Genomic DNA, 24,216 nt, shown 5'->3' on the forward strand with positions numbered 1-24,216 from the left:
ACGGCCCACTCCCTCAGACGCGGGGAAGGCCTGAGCGCATCCAGGGGAGAAAAGAGCCCTGCCGAGACGGGGCTGAGGCACAAGAGAAAAGGGAAGAGGAAGGTGTAGAAGCAAAGGAAAAGAAGGTTAATTTGCCAAGGGTTACACATCAACGTGACCTGTTATCTGCTAAAAATTAAAGTTAGATTTTAAAAAGAGAATAAGCTCAACTTTTGAGTCGAGAATGAATTAGGGGTTAACAAAATGTAAACTAGCTCACCATTGCTTGTTGGAGGAAATGGTACATTCGGCTGCTTCAGCCGGTAAGAGCTTGCTAATCTGGGAGGTTTTGCAGATCCTGGTGGAGGCCCACGAAGAAATAAATGCTGTCGATACTCCACACCTGGGTTTACTCGGTGGCTGTTGACCAAACCCATGGATGGAATGTCTGGAGCATTACTAACCTCATAGCTATTAGGAATTCGGACGTGAAGAAGGTCGGAAAATGCAGCCACAACACTGCTAATGTTCTAAAACAAAGGGCAAACACTGTGTTACCCACCCACAAGGCAGCAGTGAACCCCCGAAGAAAAACTCACACTCAGATAAACGTTATCTGCATACACATATTGCAGGCAAATCCAACAACTTTTACTTAGACTGACTTAGAGTCTCTGGGAAAAAATTTGTTTTAATGGACCAATATCCAAATAAAGCTTTCATAAACAGAAATCTTGATAAAGAGATTCTAATTAACATTAAATATTCGAGAGAGCATTAAACTCATTTGGATATCTTAATATCTAACAGGTGTGGAGGACAAAACCACAAGGAATGAACCTTATCAGTTTTTACAGCTGCTCAGAAAGCTTCCTCCCAGCGGACTCAGTGCGGCTCTGGGCAGAAGTCTGAAATAGTCCATGAGAATGCACGAGTGCCACACTCCTGCTATGTTGTCAATGACCAAAACGTCTTCACAGAATTAAGAGTTTAAAAAAAGAACCCTCAGCAATTTTCCTAGTGTTTGATGCAAGCAACTGCTACCTGAACAACATTTACATGGCTTCTGTAAAACTTTTATTGTTGATAAATCTCTTTACTGCTTAATTTCCTATGTGTAAACAGTTATCAAAAAGTTTCTCTCTAAAGAGTTCTCCAAAGTACCCATCCTTTAATTAAAAAACGAGAGCTCAAACTTCACTGTGCCCTTTCACCTTGAGGTAGGCTGAGATAATTGAATGCTTATTTACAGTACTCAAAAGCAGCCCGGATGTCTGAAACGACTGAATCCCACCCCTAACTTCAGCCTGTTTTCCTCCGTGACCCTGCTGCACGTTTCACTGCAAGTGACCTGGCACAACTTTAAACTGGGGACGTGTGCTACCACGTAAAAAAGCCCTGGCATCCTTACCTCAGCAGCAGTGGGGTGCAGAGTGATTGCGACAGAGATAAGACCCGATCTGGGACCATTCGGGGATGAACCAAAAGGTGATGGGAAAAATAAAGTGCCTGGCTCGGTTTTGATGTCGTTCCTTCTAGATTCCGAAACTTAAAAAGGAAGACAGAATTTAAAAAAAAAGAGGAGGAGGAAAGATTACTTGAGTGTTAATGGCTTTTCAAAATCAAAACATTAACATGAGTAAATGAGCATATGTAAAGAGAAATCACGTGGCCAGGTATCTTCCCTACCTTTCCCAGTATTGCTGGGAAGAATGGGAATGATGGGAGATGGCACAGGCTCTGGAGGCTCCTCTTTGACCAATGACAAATCTGGGTATCTTCTCACTTCCATCCCAACCACACTCTCAGGAGAAGATGAGGGCACAAAACTGTCAGGAGTATCCCGATCAGCACCGTGATCCTGCATCCTGAGAGAAGAACAGACACAGCCCATCAACACGGGCAAATCCACCACTGGGGGGTCACCTGCACCAAGGCAGCCCTACCCAGGAATGTGACTGCAAATTCCTTTGGACAATGGCAATAACATAAGCCAGTGAGGCAGTTCAGAGACAAACAGGAAATTTCTTGGGGGAAAAAATATGTTTAACTATAAAGTAATTTAAATGGTATGTTCTCTTCTGACTAAAGCTTCAGCATTAAAGTTTAGAGATCTGCCAAAGACAGACGATGTTCACGTGACAACATAGCACAGAAAGGATGAATACACACACCTCTGCAAAGTTCCAGATCACTGAGGTGATGGGAACACTCCTGCGGCTGGAAAAGGAAAGAGCAGTCCATGCACACACCCAAGTCACACCTGCAGCGACACCCACTGTGTCGCTGACAGCACAGCTCTCCTGCTGCTGCTGTTTATTGCGGCAAGACGGGAGAAAACTTGGTCCCTGTGGCTTCATAGGCCTTTACTTTTCTTAACTGATAAGGTGAAAAAAAGAAGAGACTGGTCTACCCCAAGAAGCTAGAGGTTACCCAGGAGACTGGGCTTGGAGGGAAAGCCTGGTCTCAGGCTAACCATCGTACACCACCCTGTGAACCTGCTGAACCACCAGCTTCCCCCCAAGAGGAGACACTGTCATGCTGAAGGAGAACGTGAGAAGCAGCATTATTAGAGACCCAAGCAAGGCTTCCAACAGAGTCCCTGAGAAACCCAGGAGAGGAGCAGATCCCTGCCCTAGGGCACCAAACACACAGAGTTAGCAGGCTGCCTCCCACACCTGCTCCCGATTCACAGATTTGGCAATTTCTAGCAGAAAGGTACAGAAGAAAACAGGGAGACCTGGATTCTAAGTCTGGACAAGTTACCTCTCCTCTTTGGTCCACAGTTCTGTCATTAATAAAGTGGGGAACTTAGTCTAAACGGTGTCTCATCAGATAGATGCTAGTTACCACATCTTTCAAGGAAGAGAGAGAATCTGATGAAGTGTGTAAGAACTGCTCCTGGATCTGACTACTGGGGTGGCGAGTGCCCACGAAAGGAACTGATTCTCCCCAATCAGAATCTCGGGGCTACAAATCTGATACCAAGAAGTTACAAACTCTGGACAAGACAGCCTTAAATGCTCTTCTACAAAAGCATTCTCTTCTATCTGGGACTATTGCGCTTTTATGTTAAGACACCTGCAAACATCAATAAACTCAATAAATCACATTAATTAGCTTATAAAGGACAGTGATCTTTGAAATATTCTGCACGCAGATTCCCATGCCTTAATGTCTATTCGATTATTACTGCTTGAACTTCCCAGATCATTTAAGATTTTAAAAATGCACAAACTAATCTAAGAGTAAGAACGTTTTATAAACTTTAAATTCTGAAGAAAATTATTGGCCAAATTTTACCCCTTAAATGTATTTACATGCCATTCCCACAGGCATTACGCTAAATACATACGTATACACATTTTTAAAAAAATGAAATAACTAACAAATATTTGAGGAAAAAAGGGAACTTCTACCTTAATTCTTCCTGATTATTATGAGGTGGCGTTGGAAGGGAAGCTGGAACGTCGACTGTCTTGGGGCCTTGAGCAATAGCTCTGGCTAACAAGTCGTCTTGTGGTCTGAAGGGCAACTGAAATGGTTTAGGTCCTAGATTTTTGGTAACTGGAAAAGCAAAAATACAAAACCATAAATGCATTTAGTCAAAATTAGTAAGTGGGTGGAACTTTACAATGCCACTGCCACTTCACCACACACAGCGGCAAAGGCACCCTCCCCAGCAGTGTAACATGGAGGCTTAGCATACCTTCATGGCTCACTAAAACTCCAGCTTTTCCAGCAAGTTCTTCAGCTGTTGCAAAACCATTTGCCATCTTCTGACAAGCCATAGGAGGTGGTGTAGGAGGAAGAGAGGCAGGGGGTGTTGGAGGATTACTTAAATTATTCTGCTGCAGGAGACCAAAAAATTTTAAATTATATGCTACTGAGCAAACATGCCACGACCTTGCTAAAACTTAGTTCTGTGAATTTTTAGCACATGAAAACAAGGCTACAGAAATGTACTCAAGATGCACCTTCGTTCCTAAATGCACACCAAGAAGAAAACAAACGTACGAGGCCAGGAGCCTTCTTAGTGACACAAATACTCATGACTGTATGAACACATATCCATTTGCTTATTCTGCCCAGTTTGAGTACTCAGCTTTGAAATTAAGAAGCAAATTTACATCATGCCTGATTCTATTCTGTGCAACTCTTTTCCAGTCTCATTGCTACAGCCAGTGAAGGCTAGCTTTAAAATTCAACCAAGAAGCTGTCAAAAGTTCTCAAAAATTCCTTTCCTAAATTTTCATTAAGATATGCCCTAGTTCTACAAAAAAGTTGAGAATTTGTGGTCTTAATCCTCTAATTGCAACTCACAACCTAGATATTAGAATCTGAATTATCTAAAATCTCTAAAAGAAGCAAAGTAGCAGCAGTAAGACTAAAATAAGTGAATCGTTAACAAATGTGCGGCCCTGCAGACACTTCCCCCTGCTTAACGTGTCATCAATTTGTCATTTACCGACGGACTAGTCTCTCAGGGGTTGGTGAAAACTACCAATACGACCATGCAGATCGAGTGCAAGGTACAGTTACACATCTTGCAAAGATCTAGGATTTCACGAAGATGAAGAAGTTGTGCTGGAGAACAGCTTGCCTCAGAAGAGAAGGTATTTGCGAGAGTTAGGACAGACTCTAACTAAAGAGAAAAGCCAACAGCAGTAATAAAGGGAGCAGCAGAAGAGAATGATTTCAATATTAAAGTAAGAAGAGAAGCCCTCAGGAAAACTGATGATCCTCTCAAATACTTTTGTAAAAAAGATCATTTTATGTAAGTCAGATGTGAAGTAAAGAATGTTTTAAAAAAATACCAAAAGATAAACTTGATTTAGTTTGATATTATTTTAGAAGGCTAAGAATTAGTGCATAGTTGCAAGTAGTACCTAAATTATAAGAAAAAATACATTTTTTAATTTTTTGATTTCATTTTCTGGGTAAATTCCTAACTATATTTTTTATTTTATTTACTGCGAATTTGGATTCATTTTAAGAGTTAATAGGGGCCGGCCCCGTGGCCGAGTGGTTGAGTTCGCGTGCTCCGCCGCGGAGGCCCAGGGTTTCACCAGTTCGGAACCTGGGTGCGGAAACGGCACCGCTCATCAGGCCATGCTGAGGCGGCATCCACATGCCACAATTAAGATGTGCAACTGTGTACTGGGGGGATTTGAAAAGGAAAAGCAGGGGGAAAAAAAGAAGAAGACTGGTAACAGTTGTTAGCTCAGGTGCCAATCTTAAAAAAAAAAAAAAAAAAGAGTTAATGAAGGTTACAGGGAAATAAGTATTTTCTCTACCATGGAAATATATAAGGAATGTTTTCCACAATTTGTATTCTTACCTATACAAAAATTTCAAATGTTCATATTAAAAACACTTCACCTGGTAAAATTTTAACCTTTTCATTGAAACTTGGAAGATTAGATGTAAACTAGATGGAAAACAAGACACGCTCTACCAATTCTGACACGGTATCCAAAGAGGGAAGCAAGTGACACCTTGGCAAAGAAACATACCTTGTAGATCAACTGAGAATAGTAATCCGAAACCCCTTCAAGGGTAGCACTGCCAAAAGTTCCTAGAAGTCGATTCCCACTATTAAATTGGCCACTGCCATAAGGAAGAAAGTGCGCAAAGTTCACTCCAATGATTGGTTCCATTAGAGGGAGCAGAGAGAGCTGCTATTAAAAAACACATTTAAGAGTAATGTACACGATAAACAAAACAGAGTGTTTCTCAACTTTTCTAAGACCCAAGGCAACTTAGTCAAATAAGGCTTGAGAAAAGTAAGACTTAAAAATTTCAAGTATCAAAATGCTGGAATAAGTGAGAGAGACTACAGAATCTTTGAGATATATTTAAAAATAAGCTTTATTCTTATCTGTCTTAAAGAGATGCTGCCCGGCATCTAACAAGAAAAACACATTCCTTAGCTTTGCTCAGCAAGAATCAGGGTGCGAACTGAGGCTAGGTACCATGAATGGCACTCTTAGTGGCTGTCTCCCCCATTCTGCAACAACCGCAAAGGTGTAAGAGTAGAGGTTACTATGCAGAGAGACCAGCAGCTGCATTTCCTTTCATCCAGAGTCACAAGTAATGCGGACAGAATTTTTCTTGGTGCTGAGGCTGCTCCTTTTGAACATAAGTAAATCTTGACCATCACCTACCAATCCATTTCACTACAATTTTCAGATGCCAATAGGATAAGGTGCAATTTTGCTTGCAAATGGGAAATCTATTAGGTTCCTTGTTGAGATGTCTTTTATCCCTGTAACTCTCTAATTAGGAAATGATGGCAATAAAGAGAGTTTCAGTTTCATAGGGTTGAAAAAGCATTTGATGTCTCACTTCCTTGTATTTTCAAAGGGGCTGCAGTGAAGGACTCACCTGTCTCAGGTGCGTGAAGGTGTCCGTGGTAGAATACACCGCTTGCTTCTCCTCCTCCTCCTTTTTCCTTTTCTTTGAGCGAGGCGCTGCCTTCTCCCCAGTCCTCGGAGTCCGTTTGCTTCGCTGTTTCTTGGTTTCGCTTCCTCCATCTGCTTTTGGCAACTGGTTGTTGCCACATCCAAAACCACCTTGCATTTGAGCCCCCAAAGTTTGCTAATATAATTGGAAATGTTAAGAAATAAGTGAACTATTCACATGTCTGATTTTCAGTTCATGCAAATCCACTTCCATCCTATGACACACATTCCTAATATGGGTACTAAAAGTTAAGGTGGGAAGACGGTGGCATCAAATGGTCTCTTTTTTCTCAAGCACTATTCTCAAGTATGGAAATCAGTAACCTGCAAAGCCTGAGCAAAGAGCAGAGCTCTCAAGTGTGGCTATTTTTCCTTTCAGAGGAAGGATTACTCCTCAGGCCTGAGCACACTGGTGCCAGTGGCAGCCCACAGTCCCTTACTCCTGCTCCCTGGAAGCTGTGGAGGAAGGGGGTGCTCTTAGCCAGGCGGCTGTGGGGCCTCTGCGCAGTGGTCTGGGTGAGTAATTTTGGGCTTCCCTTAGAAGTGGGTGAAATTCAAGTTTGCAGAAACAATGGACAGGCGCCAGGCAAGCTTCACAGCTGATGCCTCTTAGGTGAGAGGAACAGCTAGCCTCAGGAATCAATAAAAAACAACTTTGGTCTTTCAGATTAGCTCACAATTAGACATTTGACTGAATAGTAACTGCTATCTACTTGAAATCAATGAAAGAGGATCTGTATGATAGCAAATAAACCTTTACTTTTGTCTTTGCTTTATGGTTAAGAAGTGGTGAGAATAAACCAGTCCTCGAAAAGGTTTTTAAAAGGTAGAGCTATCAATACCTAAAAATATAGGAGTATTTTTTAGGGGCCATTATTTCTAAATCTGATAGTTATACTTTGCTAAAGGCAACTACAGTTGAACTTCTTTTCTTTTTTTGAGGAAGACTAGCCCTGAGCTAACATCTGCCAACCCTCCTCTTTTTGCTGAGGAAGACTGGCCCTGAGCTAACATCAGTGCCCATCTTCCTCTACTTTATATGTGGGACGCCTACCACAGCATAGCTTTGCCAAGCGTGTCATGTCTGCACCCGGGATTCGAACCAGCGAACTGCCGAAGCAGAACGTGTGCACTTAACCGCTGCACCACCGGGCCGGCCCCAGTTGAACTTATTTTAATATATTCTGCATTGAATCTTTGAGGGTTTGAAGATTATAGTTTCCAGATATATTCTAAACGGCTTAGAGCATGGGCAGCAAAATTTTTCTGTAAAGGGTCAATAGCAAATATTTAGCTTTGTAGGCCACACAGCACCTGCTGTAACTACTCAACTCTCTGCTCTGGTCCTGGAAATGCAGCCACAACTCATAAACGAAGGAGCTTGGCTGTGTTCCCATAAAACTTTTTAAATTCACGGACACTGAACCTTGAATTCCTATAATTTTCACGTTATAAAATATTACTCTTCTTTAGATTTTTCCAACCATTTAAAAGTCTGAAAACCATTCTTAGCTCATAGAACGACGGGAAGAGGTGGAAGCTGGCGCAAACTGCCTATCCTGGGGCTAGATCAATGGTTCTCAAAGGGCAGTCAGGCTCCAGAGCAGCAGAAGCAGCAACACCTGGGACTGGTTAGAAAACTAAATTCTCTGGTCCTACCCAAGACCTACCTACCGAATCAGAAACCCTGGGAGCGAGGCCCAGCGCTCTGTGTCTTAACAAGCCCTCCTGGTGCTTCTGAGAACCGCAGGCTGAGCGCTGTGCCTCTGTCTATTCATATGTATGTGACTCGCCTGGGACCTTGTTCAGACACTCATTCTGACTGGCAGGTCTGTGCCGGAGCATGACAGTCTGCCTGTCTTAAAAGCTGCAGGTGAGGTCCACACCGCTAATCCTTGAGGACTGCACTTCGAGCAGCCAGGGTCTAAGAATCTTATCGGCCTCTAAGAGACTCATAACGCAACTGCTTATTAGGTATGGATGGGTGAGGCACTGTGAGTGCTGTACAGACATCATCTCTAATCCTCACCACGACCTTAAAAGGCAGACATGAATACATTTCAAAGAATACTTTTAATCATAGAAGAGCACAAGAAATTAAAAATCATCCAAAAGTCTGCCTGAGGTAAAAAGAGTTAACATTGTAAAGTATCTGTTTTTGATCTTTTACCTATGGCTATATATATTTTGTTAAAGACACGATGGACCACACCTTGTATTCTTTTATTTTGGTGGCTTTTTTTTTTTTTTGAGGAAGATTAGCCCTGAGCTAACTACTGCCAATCCTCCAGATTGGCCCTGAGCTAACATCCATGCCCATCTTCCTCTACTTTATACATGGGATGCCTACCACAGCCTGGCTGCCAAGTGGTGCTGTGTCCACACCGGGGATCCAAACCGGCGAACTGGAATGTACGAACTTAACCGCTGTGCCACTGGGCTGGCCCCTAGTGGCTACTTTTTAAACTTGACATATGGTTGGCTGCTTGTGACATTAAACATTCTTATATAGGATAAATTTTAAGTGCTACCAAAAAAAATCTGTATATTATTCAGATACAGATCCACAGAAATAAGAATTTAATCAATAACTGTGTAGTAGATTTAGGTTGTTTTCTTTCTCTCATTTTTTCTGTTAGTAGAGACAGGATATTAGCTACTCATGCAGTTACATCTTTGCACATATTAGATTCTTACATTCCTTATGCCAGATTCCTAAATATGTAATTGCTAGGTCAAAGGTATGCACCTTTTACAACAATATTATAAGCACAATGTGTCTTTTAACTCCTTACCCTTGTGCCAGCGCTACATGATAGGGAGTATTAATCCTGTTTGCGCCACACAATAGGGAGTATTAATCCTGTTTTGCAGATGAGGAAACCAAGGCACAGAAAGGCTGACCTGTGCAGGTCACACCACCAGGCAGTGATGAAACATGGATTTAACGCAGGCTGAGTGGTTCAACCTCTCAAAGTGCGCAAGAAGGCTTCACCACCCCACTACAACTAGGAGAGTGTTCTTATCCTAATTGCAATTTATGTTTAAGAAAACAGATCAGAAGGGCGAAAAACTGGGTCTAAAACTATGGCCACAGTTATTTTGCCTTAAGCGTGACGAGAAAGTAAATGAACTTCATTGTTTGTACCATGGGGATAACTGTACCTGCCATATGATTAAAGGGTATCTTAGGGGCACGTGCTCAGCATAACACAACACCTGGCCTGTGGTAAGGAGTCATTACCCCTAGTAATAAAGTGCCCCTCCCCCATGCCGCCCTCCCAAATGGACATGAGAACATGTGCCAGAGTCCAGACCTTTATACATATACATATACAATGATCTCATCCCTTTTCCTATCATAACACCCTCTCTCTCTATTTTCTTATATATAATCACCAGTATTAGGACTTAACTTCAATACACTGAATACTTACTATGTGCTAAGTACTATATTAGGTACTGAGGATATAAAAGTGCTTAAGATACAGTCTGTGCCCTTCAAGGAGCTATAGAAACTGCTATGTGAACACATGGGTATCAACACATATTTGAGATTGGTTGAGCTGAGAAAGTTATCCGGAGAAGATGATTCCAGAACTGAGTTTTAAAAGACAAAAAGATTACTGATCAGATGTAAAAAAGAAGGGAGCACAAAGCAGGCAGAAATAGCAGCGTATGGCCATATATGGAGATCAGAAGGACATGCAGGGGCCTGCAAGTGGTTGAGTACTCCTAGGGACACAGGATGCAATGGACACAGTGGCTAGAGACTGGGCATACTTGCAGGTGACAAATATAACTGAAAATACCACTAAAATTTACAAAAATGACATGAATCTATTCGGTTAACACTCAACCTCTACTGAAAACACTTGTAAAAAGAAAGGCTTCATTAACAATCTTAAATAAGCAAACTTAGACAACTAAATACCACACCCCGCCCCCATCCAATTAAAAGATGAAGATTATAAAATCCAATTTGAGAAGCACTGTAGGGAAAGCTTTGTGAATACACCAGTAATGATACTGCAGCTTTTGAAAGATAAGGAAGCAAGAGCCATCCCAGCAGACCAATTCCTAAGATCCAGAAACCCCAGTTTGGGAAATATCGCAAGGAAGTTCACTGAAATGGAGGAGATGAAAACTTGTAAAGGTATATTTAAAAGGAAACTCTTCAAACAAATGAAAACACAAAATCAAACCCAATGTTTTATAACTTAAAAAGAGCAGAATATTGATACATGGAAAACTACAAAGATAAAAGAGGATCTACATGTAAGACTGAGTTTGTATAACATTAAGTCTTAATACATTGCAACACGACGGACTCCCAATACAGGTTACCCCTGAGGGACCCCAAGGGTATTAATGGGGTGCAGGAGCTACCTTCTGTATTTCAAAGAGGTTAACGGAAACTGCACACTTATTTGCAATAAAGATACATAGACATTTACTTCTTTGCTTTGGTTAGATCAACTCAATATGGCAGTCATCAGCTGACTAGCACACGTTACATATGACATGCATTACTACATGTCTTTGATTTTTGAAAAATATGGTAAACAAATTATTACTTAACATAATTTATGGATATAAGTCAAACATGGGGTCCATGTAGGTAGAAATAACAAAATAAAAATTGGTCCTTTAGAGTAAAGAGGTACAAAAGTGTTGAAATTAATATAGTGGTTGGTACTAATCTGCTATAATTTAAAATAAAAGGAAAAGAAAGTTGGAGTAGTTTTCATGAGTCGCACTTACCAATCCTTCGGTTGGGTTCTGCCTTTCAACTAGTTTGTTATCCTTTGTACAGTCATCTTCGGAACAAAAACTGCCTTCAGGTTTTTGATTTAATAGGGAAGAGGACTTTTTATTTTTCAGCAGATGCTTCAGAAGTTCATTGCCTGAATCTCCTTTGGTGGCAGGGGCCCCCGCTGAGTGGGGAGGACTCTGCCCTGAGGAGACACGAGCGGCCACAGCTTTCTCTTCAGCCTTCTTCCCGGGCTGTTCCTCCAATCCAGGCCCCTCTTGGCCTGGGCACTGCTCCAGCTCAGAAGTCTCCAGTTTCATCTCTTCAGTTGTGGCAGGCGTTTCCACGGAGAGCTTATCCACCTCTGGATTTGCATAACTCTGTTGATTTGGAGTTCCTTGTGAGAAATCACTATTGGGCACTTTATTTTCTAATTCTGTACACAGCTGGCCTGCTGCCATGTTAGGTGTCGATGGGTCAACCGGTTCCACCGACTCGGGTTCTGCTTGCTGAGGAGGCTCGCTGGGGGTGTTCACTGTGGGAGTGGAGGTAGTTTCTGAGATACTCGGAGTCGGGGGAGCAGTTATATCTGAATGGGGAGTTGATGGTGCCTTGGTGGATTCTGTATCGTCATCTTTCTTCTTCTTTCTCGTTCTTTTCTTTTTCCCTTTTTCTTCTGGGATTATATCAGAATACAACTGAATGAGAGACTGGGTTGATCCTGGATAACTCTGTCCATGGGTTACAACGGGGTCTTGGCTACACGGGAGACTGCTATTAGCTACAGGAGGTGCTGCAGGTAAAGCAGGTGTAAAAGGCCGCACCGGGGACTGCTGGAAGCTGGCCCCAGAAAGACCTCCATGGACCTGCTTAACAGGAGGGAAATTTGGGCTTCCACCAGGAATTGATGGTGAATCAGCAACAAATGACGGAGGTGGAGGTCCTATCTGCCTTCGCTCATTGGTCTGCATGAAAGTCTGGGTGGGGGGTGAATTAAGAGATCCCTGCATATTCTGTTGCTGTAAAACCTGCCCTATTTGCTGTTGGTGTTGTGGAGACTGCTGCAGGGGTCTTGGAGGTTGCATAAAATCACAAGGCAGGTCAGAACTGTAGAATGGAACCTGGGATACAGGTGTCCTACTGCCTAGCTCCGAGCCCATCATGCCATGTTGCTCCATTTCCATCCTCTGTTGCAGAGCTCTTTGCCTATCTACTTCTTGCATGAGTTGGATTCGCTGTCTTTCCTGCTGTTCTCGTAAACGTTCCTTACGTTCCCGTTCTTGAAAACTTTCACTAAAGGGATTATTGTCATCAAATTCCACCCGTGGTGGTGGTCCACTCTGTGGATTTGCATTTGACACTGTCCCTGGGGCCGATGTGCAAGTTTTTATTGGTAACTGGGCAAGTGGAGGCTGAATCCTAGGAGGATTGAGGGGGAGGTGAGCAGGAGCACTGGGAGGCTGCCATCCAGGTAAACTGGGCATTCTAGCAGGGCTAGTGTGGCCAGAAATGACCGCTGTGTGCTGCTGGTGCTGTAGCTGCTGTGGCACCATGGGGAAGCTGGGCTGGCTCATGGTGGATGGGGTGGCACCTGGAACTAGGGGAGGCTGTGGCTGGACACCCGGCATTACAGCAGGCGGGGCCATTGCACACTGCTGCTGCTGCTGCTGCTGCTGCTGCTTGATCCGGTAATCTTCAATCAACTCGGCATGCTCTTTCTGCTGTTTACGAATCTGAAATGACAAAATTAAATCTTAACCCATTTATATACATTACGGGTATCAAACTAAAACAGTGGCTGATAATTATGGTGGAGGGTTATACAGAAGGCAGTTAGATCTTGTAGAGGCAAAAATATTTTGCTTAGGCAATGGCAAAAATCACAAAAAATTAGACTGATAAACATTAACTAGAGACTGCCAATCTTCTTCACAACAGAATTTTTCTACTTCTTTACATATGAAATACTGAAAAATTCAAAACACATTTTTCTGAAATAAATTTTAAGAAAAACCTTACTGTGAACAGGAAACTATTTAAACTACACATCAAAAAGTAAGATAAAAGAATAAACAAAAGCTACACAGGATGCCTTAGAAGTTCCATTAATACAAAAGGTTAGAATAACTGTGGGATTTAACTCAAACTTTAACCATTTAAATGCATTAAGATTTCATTTCTTAAATATACAAAATTGCACAACATGTTAAAACAAGAGGACCTACTAGCATGTATACCACATCCTCCGTCTCCAGGTAAACAGACTAGACTCTCTGAACTTCATGGGTAACATACCAAATTACAATTTCCAAAATATATACAAGCTCTGAGGTGATGTTTTGAATAGTTCCTAATAGGCTCCTAATATAATGACTGACTTGTGTCATTCCAAAAACCTTTGTGCCCCAATGTGCCAGACACTATGAACCACTCTCAGTAAAAATGCAACCCACGTCTTGAGGATGTACCAGCTCACTCGGGGAACTGGGGAGGAAGGGATGCAAGATGATGTACATATCCTTCAAAAGCATTCTATTTTTGGATATATATTATACTAGTATACTGAACCCAGTAGTTCTAAGAGTTTTTCAATTTATTTTCTTCAGTTTCCCAGGCAGACTAGCATCTTCTCTGCACATAATGGTTTTGGCCTGTTCCCCAGTATATGACTGCTATCTTATTTTCTGGTCTTTCCTCACCAGTTTATTGGCTAGCACTGAGGAATGACCACTGGACTGCTGAAGCAGTATGAATATGCACAAAGCACCTAGAACAGTATCTGGGATACAGAGAGTGGTCTGTGCTTTTCCTATGACATTTTAAACTACGTTAAAAAATGTTATCAATTGCTTAATAAGATTACACTGGATTGTTGGCAACTATATAGTAACAGATGACGTGTCCCATTTTCCAAGTACAGTATCAATTTCTAAATAGGATTTGATCCATGGATATGCAAAAACTAGGCCCTCATCATAAAGAATTTATAGAAATACACCAGAAGGCAATAAAAGTACTAAAAATACCTTATAAGAAATACCTATTCTTAAAAGAATATTTGCTTGCAATGAACAGGGATCCAGAGAGTAAATTTAAAGAGAGAAGAAACCTCCCATTCTAGAATGGTCCTAGTTTTAAACAATAGGAATTATGATCACTTTACTGTTGGTACATTGTTGTGGTAGCCACAGCTTGGAGTCCAGATCCCTAATCCAACAGCCAGCTACGAGCAAACATGGTACCCACCTCTGCAAGGACTCACCAGATTCGTCATGTGTAAAATGGGGGTAACACTGACTTCTTCAGAAGGGCAGGTTAAATCAGACGATGTATGTGAATGTGTGTCCCAGAGTGTTCATTACACAGAAAGCACTCCGATTTTTATTTAGTCAAGCTACTCTGAACTCCTCCTCCTTTTCTACTATTAACATTTGGATTACTTTTCAATTTTATTTTAAATATTAAAATTGACAAAAGCAAAACTGACTTTTTTTGTGTACAGTTCTATGATCTTTAACACAGAGATTAGCGTAGCCATCACCACAATCAAGATACAGAAGAGTTCTAACCCCCTAGAAAACACCCTCATGCTACCCGTCTGTAGTCAAACCCTCCTCCCTCCATCCCTAAGCCCTGACAACCACGAAAACTATTGCCCATCCTTCCAATTTTGTCATTTCAAGAATGTTGAATAAACGCCATCAGTATACAACCTTTGGGACTAGCTTCTTTTGCCCAGCATAACACTCTGAGAGCCACCCAGGCTGCTGTGATATCAGCAGTTCCTTCTTTTTTATTGCTCTGTAGTACCCACTGTACGGATGTACAGGCACAGCTCGCTTTTCTGTGCTTCGCAGATAGTGTTTTTTAAAAATTGAAAGTTTGTGGCAACCCTGCATTGAGCAAGTCTATTAGCACCATTTTTTCCAATAGCATTGGCTCATTTCATGTATCTGTCACATTTTGGTGAGGTGTGTATGTTGTTTTTTTAGACATAATGCTTTTGCACACTTAGTAGACTATGGTGTAAACATAACTTTTATACACACTGGGAAACAAAAAAATTCACGTGGCTCACTTTATTGCAATATTTGCTTTATTGTGGTGGTCTGGAACTGAACCCGCAGTACCTCTGAGGTGTGCCTTACCACATTTTGTGCAACCATTCACCACTCAAGGATACCGGGGTGTTTCCAGTTTTTGGTGACTAGGAATAGAGCTGCTATAAATATTCATGTACAGGTTTTTGTGTGAACTTATTTTTAATTCACTTGCATAAATTCTAGGAGTGTGCTCCTAACCCATTTTGAACATTATTATTGTTTTATTTTCAATAAAAATTTTAAATTTTACTTAAGTATAATTTATTTCACCAGAGCATTTTGAGAAACACGTGGTTTATAATGAAAAAAACCAGCAAAATGATTTCACTTTTCAGGAATGAGTCTGTTACATAAGATATACCAATGTATTTTAAGACCAAAATATTGAGAAGAAATAATAAAAACATACAATGAAAAAAATGACCAGAATGACTCAAACGCTGTATCTGAAATTCCACTAAAAACCCGGGGACCAAAGGAGACAGTAAAGAAAAGGTCAACCCAAGTGAAAAACCACTTCTCGGGCCCTGCCTCTTGTTCCCGCCTGAACCCAGGGCCTCCCGGGAGTTCCGTCCTCAGGAAAGCTGAAGACCCTGCATGGTGACTTCTCAGTGCAGGGAAAGTAACTGAGTTTTCCCAAGCTATACCAGCTACACCAGTTTCATATCAAAGTATGAAAACAGTTGTGCTAAGTCAGGATTATGAGAATTAACCTATCCAGCAGCACTTATGAAGTACATGCTGTGTGACCATTACTCTAGGGAAAGGACTGGGGCTGCTATGTGTTCAGTGAGTAAGAGGTCTGAGAGCTGTCACTTTTCACAGTGTACTTTTGTATGCCATTTAACACTAACCAAAATACTCTAGCATTAATGAATGACAGACCCAAACATCTACTCAATAACAACTGTTTCGGGGGCTGGTGCCGTGGCCAAGTGGTTAAATTCGCGGACTCCCCTTTGGCAGCCCAGGATTTTGCCAGTTCGGATCCTGGGCTCGGACATGGCACCACTTGTGAAGCCATGCTGAGGCGGCATCCCACATGCCACAACTAGAAGGACCCACAAGTAAAAATACACAACTATGTACCTGGGGGCTTTGGGGAGAAAAACGACAAATAAAATCTTTAAAATATCAACAAAAACACAGAACTGTTTCCATTTTGCAGACCTGTGTATTACCTGCTCCAGCTGCTTCTGAACCATGCTTTGCTGCTCAGTGACGTGCTTGAGCTGCTCCGCGTCCTCCTCTGGAAACTCACGCCCAGCTTTCTTGGCAGTACGCTGTTTAGCTGAAAGGGCCTTCTTAGATTTTCTATGTGCACCAATTTGTTCTTCAAGGTATTTCTGCTGCATCTGAAGAAGCTGCTGGGTGTCCTGAAGCCATTCTTCATACTGCTTACGTTGTGAATCATCTGAGGAAAAATTAAAAATTCATCTGTGTTAATTTTCTAAAGAGTCTAACAGTACAAAAGTTACACAAATCCACTTTGTAAGGAAACACAGTTTCATCATGACCTTGTAATAAATACTTTGAAAACACAATACTAACTATTAGACCAGCATGTAACTATAAATAGGAGATTTTGGAAAAATATTTATTTGAGAAAACCAAAGAATGCTTGTTCTTAGCACATAGGTTAACTTCATACGTAAAAATACTATAACTCCAATCTTTAAAAAGCAGAAGACTTCTATCTAATGGAATGCTTTTGTCTACCAAACTATCAAATTTTCTAACCCTCAAGCCAAACTACATATTAAATTATATGTGTATTGTATTAATTCAACTTTACAGATTTTGAAGAGACAAAGTAAGATATACCCTCACTAAAGGTCCAGAGCATGGATTAGTTGTCATTTCCCATGCTGATTTACCTAAGTTTATAAGGTTTTCCCTATTTCTTAATACTGAAAAACTGTCATAAACTGAGAGGGAGGGAACCTAGAATGTTTTAGAAAGAACCAATATGAAGTCTATGCTTTATAAAGGAAATCTATAAGATAAAAACATTGGTAATTTTTATAAATTTTCTAATTTATACTTCTATAAATAAGCAAAGGTAGGGAAAAATTAACCAAGTAAAATCTTTTTTACTTTTATGACTGTCATTAATATCTCCCCAAATAGTTATATCTCTTCATCTTGTACCAATATTCCTTCTTTATTCTTTAAGGGCACTTTACTTCACTGATGCCAAGTCAAAAAAAAAAGTCATCCTATGGCAGTGAAATTCAGAATATACCTTTTTGACTCACTATAAGACAAAGAAATGAATAAATACAATTCCAAGAAGGACATTAGCTGAAAAATTACATCAATGATAACAGAATATTGTTATACAATAAGAATCCAACCAAAGCCAATGGGCACAATAAAGCCAGAAAAAGCCAGTTGGTTATAGTAGTTTACTTGCTTTTAATGCATATATATATTCAAATTATAACAATAATTAATGCAGGGGTAATTTCAAAAGGTCAGACTTTGGGTTTGTTCCTAAACCCACAAGTTCCAGTACATGTATGAACTGGAAATCTAGTCTACTAAATTTGAAGGGCATTTTTCAAGAACAGGCTTTTTCACAAGATTTCAGAAGTTCTGCTTCTGGTAGAATGAGACCTACCGCAAGGAAAGCCTTTCTGGTTTCTGGAACCAGGAGAGCAGAGGTGAGCAAAACGAAAAATAATGGTGAAAAAAATGTTAGCTAAACAGTCTGAAGATTTCAGAAAGGTTGAGTTTGGGGAGAACTTTAAATACTATCCTGCACCACCGTGGGACCCCTGAAGATAACTAGGAAGGATTCAATGGCATCCTATCCTTGACCTTCACACCATGCTGCTAACCCAACTTATTTCTAAGCATATTCCCTTTGTTGTTCCCATTTAGTGTCCTTGTCACTTAGGTAGACAGTCATTAGAGCAAGAAGTGGTTTAATTTTACAGATTGTAAAGTGCCCGATCTACATACAAAAAGAGCAACAACAATATTGAAGAGAATGGGGAAGATGATTTTTCTGTATTAAAATATTTATCTCTAACTATAATTCTTCATGCACAGAGAAAAAAAGCAATGAAAATACATGCCTTGAGGTAAAGAGTCCTAATAGGGCAGTGATATTTCCTAAAAGATGAGGGCACTCAGACTTAAAAATAGCACACCTAACCTAAGCCACGGTTTCAGAAGAAGACAGATAGAGTGCACACAAGCAATCCCAGAGAACAGGTAACTTAGCAGATTTATACTTACTGACAAAGCCTGGACCAAAATTTGGAGGATTAGGCCTAGAAATCTGATGTGTTATACTGCCATCCTAAAATAAGTAAAATTTACAAATAGGTTTATTCCACATTTCAGTTAAAGGGGAAAAAACTTAAGAAAAAGAAAGAAAAAGAAATGGAAGGGAAAAAAACCCTTAAATTTCTTAAGACATCTTTAAAGCTATGCTTTTTATTTAAAGCAGAATGAATTTAGTGGTGACAACCTAATTTCTGAAAATTTAAAACTATCTCTGAACTGTTATATTTTCTAGATTTCAGTTGAAAAACAATTATGTTTGAGGTAAGAGATTATTCATCCGAAATATAATAGTAAGGCAAATCAAATATTGTTAGTATTTAGCTAGAGATCCACATAAAAGCCCACTTTTTGATGAAATCTACCTGGTTGCCTCTCAATTAAAGACATAAACATGGGTTCCGGATTTAGGACGTAATTCCACCCCACAACAGAAAGTTATTTATAGGCAAGAATCAGCGTCTTTAACCTGCACAAACACTACAACAAATACACACTAATTAAAAATATTAGTCTTACTTTCTAATTAAATGTCTTGTTTCTTCCAGGGTGACTGAATAAACAGTTATTAATCTCACAATTCCCTGGTAACAATTGATAAATAAAATTAACTTTGAAAAAACATTTCCTCAGTTGTTACAAGTTCTGTTAGACATGAGCTGTATACAAGGTAACAACTGCAAAGTGGCAGCCAGAATGTACTACACCCCATCTTTACAGCACAGGTGAGGCGACAGCTGACAGATCAGAAAACAGAGCTTAAAGAACCTGCCCAAAGTTACACGGTAAATTCATAGTGGAACTGAGATTTTTTTTCTTTTTAACTCAGCTATTGAAGCCTATGCTTTTTCCAGGGTATCAGATGGTGTCTCTCTTAAAAATGAAAAATATATAATTATCAGCATAATAAATCTAAAGCACAACTGGCAGGGCAAAAAACAAAATTCCAAAAAGACACATAGTAAGTAGCTTCTTTTTTGAGGCCGATACTTGAAAAAAAAAAAAAAATCACTGAAGAAAACACTACATGAAATGAGCAGTTCTATTTTCCTGGACATTGCTTGACATTAAATATTTACACTTAAAGCTGATTATTATGAATGGTGAATATTCAAAAAACTGAATTATTCCAAGAAATAAATAGTAGAACCTGACTATATCTAAAAAGAACGATTATAATCATTATTTTCTAATGTTTATAGCAGTTTTACATTTTCAATGTAATAGATTAATTCTAAAACGTAGGAGATGAAAATGTTTTTGTATAGTTAAAAGTAAATAAAAGCAAAACCAAAACTCTAAGCATTTGGTTTCCCTCCAAGTGACTGTCTACTCTTAAATAGATAGGTCTTTTTCTGAAATTACTGTCAATTTTTAAACTTTAATTTGTCTTTCCCTTAAAAGAGTAATAAAATGTCTATTTCTGCTGAGCCAATAATATATTCTGGCAGTGTTCTAAGGCTTGTACTACTTTCTAGAAGTGGTCTCAATATACAGAAGACGTTAGGTGAGAAACGGGAAAACGTGCATTCTGGAGCGAGTAACTACAAGCAGCAATACCTGAGCCATCGCCTGTGGCAGGAGGTTCTGCCCTTCACTGGTCTGTGTTCCGGTCACCGACTGGCCCATAAAGGGGAACCTGCAGAAAGGAAGGAGTAATTATCAAATGATGAGCCTTTAGAATGAAAATTATTTTAAGTGATGAACAATTTTCTCTTCCAAGGAAGAAAGAGTAATTAATGGGAATGTCTTCCTCATCAAAAACATTTTACTAAAACCCTATTTTTGGTGTACCCACCACAGTGAATCCTCACGAGCACTGCATGAAGCCAGCCAGCCCTGGCGGTCTAGGGGGTTCAGATTCGGCGCTCTCACCGCCATGGCCTGGGTTTGTTTTCGGGTCAGGGAACCACACCACCAGTCTGTAGGTTGTCACACTGTGGCGGCTGCATGTTGCTGTGATGCTGAAAGCTATGCCACTGGTGGTGGACAGGTTTCAGTGGAGTTTCCAGACTGAGACGGACTAGGAAGAAGGACCTGGCCACCCACTTCTGAAAAAATTGGCGTTAAAAACTCTATGAACAGCAGTGGAGCTTGTCTGATACAGGCTGGCAGGTGAGAGGGTGGTGCAAACAACTGGGCAGGGTTCCGCTCTGCTGTGCACACGGGCACTAGGAGTCGCAATCGACCGGACGGCACTAACAACAAACAACTGTGTGAAGGGTGGACTCTTACTCCTCTCATTTTCCTTATGATAAAAGGAAGATTCAGAGAGTAAGTAACTGCCCCTACAATGACTAGTGAGGCTGCGATAAGCAGCCAACTAGGCTGCTCCAGAGGCTTCACTCTCTTTTAAATGCCTCATTATACCTTAAGATAAACTCAAGTCTTTTGGATAAAAAATATAGTGAAGACACAGTTTTATTAAATAAATTCTAAGAAAATAATTTTTTGTTCCAATCTTTATTTAAAAATAATGGATACCTGAGATATTTTGAATTCTAAAACAAAAGATGTATCTCAATTAAGAAGTTTCATACATTTTTGTACATTTCTATATCTAATGTTAAATCCAATCAAAAATTGGTTTCTGACCAAGAAAAAGTCTATCTGGTTAAAAATATTTGGCAAAATGTTACTTATTCTAATTAGAATACTTCACAGAAACATTACTTTTTTGAATGAAAACACTTTCTCTAGAGTTACCAAATGCTTCAACATAAGATATACATACGGCACAACTTCCAAATTATACACCAAATATTTTACATTAGTATTTACATATTAATAGAATTTAGAACACATGCTTTTTAATTTTTCACTCAGTTTTTTGATTCATCTATCCCCCCGCCCTCATTACAGCCCTAGTCTGCAGTGATCTCTTAATCCAAATATCACTCATTGTCTGTTGACCTCATTCAACACAGCACACTACTTTAAGGAGAGACGACCACCTCCACTTCTTCAAAACACTCAGTTAAACAGCAAACAACATGCCTAACGTGACTATTACATCACCCCACGTCTAACTGGTAGAGGTACGATGCTGAAAGAGCAGGGGTTCTAATTCTGAGGCCCATATATTAAACTACGTGCTAAATGAAATTTAGCATTTCCTTCTATTTTGACTATAGGCAGGAAACTACAGTATTATTAGCAGTACCATGACTTTGTCACTAACAGAACTCACATTATTTTCATAACAAAAGTTGTAGCACATACCTAATAGGTCATTTAGGTTCATCATTATTTTGGAATTATGGTAGCTATCAGACCTACTGCTAAATTTGTTAAATGGATTAAGAAGCACATATACCATAATTTTAAATTTTAAGTAACTATATTTCAAATATAATTGATTTGTTTTGTAATACCATATTTTTGGTTTTGCATATAAAATGTTCTGAGCAGGTATTCAAACGCTTCACTGGAATGTCAAAAAGTTCATGACATAGAAAAGTTAAGAAGCCTTATGATAGAGAAATGGTGTGAATAGATGCTGTCCAATAATGAAAATCCTTAGAAATGACTGTCTCTACTTTGATCTGAACAATGCTTCTTAACCATTTTCGAAGTATCTCAACAACCAAAAAGAGCTATAATTTCATGGATTCCCAACTTAGCTGAAGTATCACGTTTATCTTAAATTCATGTAGGTTTTATATTCAGTTCCATAATCATCCACATTCCTTCTTACAAAAAAAGTTGTTCAACAGATCATTAGGCTAACCTGGGGCTTTATGCCTACCCTGTTGATAAGAGGTTCTCAAAGAGCAGTATACACACAAGACTCATTCACAGCACTCACTAAAAACACAGGCCTCCAGCCACCCCTTCAGATACTCTGACTCAGCAGGTCTGCGCCTGAGTAAAGGAACCTGCATTTTCTTTGAAAAACTACCACATAATTCTGATGGTGGTCCATGACCAAAACTTAAGAAACACTGCCCTGTGGTTAACACCCTTTAGTGGGTATAAGTACTCTAATTTCAGAAATTCAGATAGTTAAACACAACTCTTATAGTCCAAGTTCTTTAATGCATAATTTCCATTTTTCTGCTAACAGTGAAAAAGCTTAGAAATTCTCTAACTGCTAACTTTCAAATGTCCTCTTATCTACTCCTCACAACTTTTTTTCTGATTCAAATTCAGTTTGGGGACATTTTATTTTAGAGCCAAATTCACAGTTGCCTTAATCACTCAGTATCTTCACTGAAATGTCCCACTGTTTTCTCTGTGTTGTTCCGTCAATGGAAAAAAAATTATTCACAAGCTTAAATAAACGATCTTCTTTTCTTGACACAGAACAGTTTAATTTTTACTTTCCTGCTCATCTTCATCTATTGAAGATGAACGATTTCTGTCCCAAGCAGCTATTAGCTAGTGTTAAACCATTCTAAAGGTATTTAAAAGAACACACACTTAAATATTTTGGATTCCTGATTAATCAAGTCAATCTTCCAAACTTTCTAATGTTTTATGTTTACCCTGAAATTAATGGAAATTAAATCCTTACATTGGTATAGATTTTACATTTGATCCTATCCAGCTGACATCACAACCAATTTAAGTACTTATTGTTCATTCCTAGAATACAGATTTTTGAGTTACTAAATGCTCTTTCTAGGAACTAGTAATAATTTCACGCACTTCTTGATGCACAGTAAGAATGAGAAACATCTTCACCTACCTGTTCATAACCATTGGTGGCATGCCCATATTGCTTTGTGCCATTACTTTATTTATGCCTTTAAGGGCCACCATTTTGGCTTTCATTATAGGATCTGTAATTGCATCAAAATCTAAAGAAGAAATATATTTTAAAGTTACATATTTCATAGTACTTGGTTCAAGTTACACTAAGAGGAAATGTAATTATCAAAACATTATATAATTTATAGATTCTTATTCCTTATTATTTAATAATCACTATCATAGGTTTCTACACTAGGTAAGGAATTATGAGATGGTAAGAACCTTATTCTGAATTTAATCCATCTCAGTGATCCATAATTGAAGCATGCTTTAATACCTTAGTCCTGCAAGAATCAAAACAAGAAGCTTGTCAAATTTAAGGGAGATTATAGCAATCTAAAGCAATGCAATTCCTATCATGCAAACTTTTGCAATGCTAATCAGAATTGCTTCTTTAGTAATGTAACATCACGAATGAGAATTTCCAAGTATTTCCAAAACTAAGGAATGCCACTAAATTAGTTATCAGTCTTTAAGAGAAAAATATATCACTTTCTTGGGGGTATATCCTTGCAATAAGGATAGGCTACTGAGAAAAGATATCTTTGCATATAAATGAAAAAGAAATGGACCAATATGATGAAATTAGTAACATATATAGGACAGAAGGTCAGTTTTATTGTTTAGAAGAAAGCATGCCATAGACATGTCTCCTTTGACTGCTAATTCTTACTCTTAGGGGCACTTAGGTATTTTTACCACATTGCTGTTTTGTGGTTTTTGATTTTCCGATTTAGTAAGCTATTGGAAATAAGTCAGAGAGCTTTATATGACAAAAAATTGCCAAGCATTTATCATAAACAAAAGGACAGTAAGTAGTTTACTTCTATCAGAATTTCTTTAAATTCACCATTCAATGACTCTGAAA

At 39.5% G+C, this 24,216-nt stretch overlaps 1 protein-coding gene across 30 annotated transcripts in view; it reads right to left on the reverse strand.

Annotated features, from left to right (window-relative positions):
- The window catches only part of KMT2C (lysine methyltransferase 2C), a 269,112-nt gene that overhangs the window by 17,459 nt on the left and 227,437 nt on the right, over positions 1–24,216 (reverse strand). For 16 of the 30 annotated variants that reach the window (XM_070265295.1, XM_070265289.1, XM_070265285.1 and 13 more), the window contains 12 exons: positions 23,284–23,395; positions 20,154–20,232; positions 18,546–18,609; positions 16,481–16,713; positions 11,208–12,929; positions 6,367–6,579; positions 5,496–5,660; positions 3,689–3,830; positions 3,399–3,546; positions 1,669–1,847; positions 1,391–1,527; positions 260–509 (listed from right to left, as the gene is read on the reverse strand). In XM_070265295.1, the coding sequence (XP_070121396.1) occupies positions 260–509; positions 1,391–1,527; positions 1,669–1,847; positions 3,399–3,546; positions 3,689–3,830; positions 5,496–5,660; positions 6,367–6,579; positions 11,208–12,929; positions 16,481–16,713; positions 18,546–18,609; positions 20,154–20,232; positions 23,284–23,395 (3,444 nt within the window). The remainder of the gene's footprint in view (positions 1–259; positions 510–1,390; positions 1,528–1,668; positions 1,848–3,398; positions 3,547–3,688; positions 3,831–5,495; positions 5,661–6,366; positions 6,580–11,207; positions 12,930–16,480; positions 16,714–18,545; positions 18,610–20,153; positions 20,233–23,283; positions 23,396–24,216) is intronic. The other 14 variants (XM_023640047.2, XM_070265300.1, XM_023640046.2 and 11 more) reach the window with 6 other exon arrangements.

Source organism: Equus caballus, chromosome 4 (assembly GCF_041296265.1).
Source record: "Equus caballus isolate H_3958 breed thoroughbred chromosome 4, TB-T2T, whole genome shotgun sequence".
Taxonomy (NCBI): domain Eukaryota; kingdom Metazoa; phylum Chordata; class Mammalia; order Perissodactyla; family Equidae; genus Equus; species Equus caballus.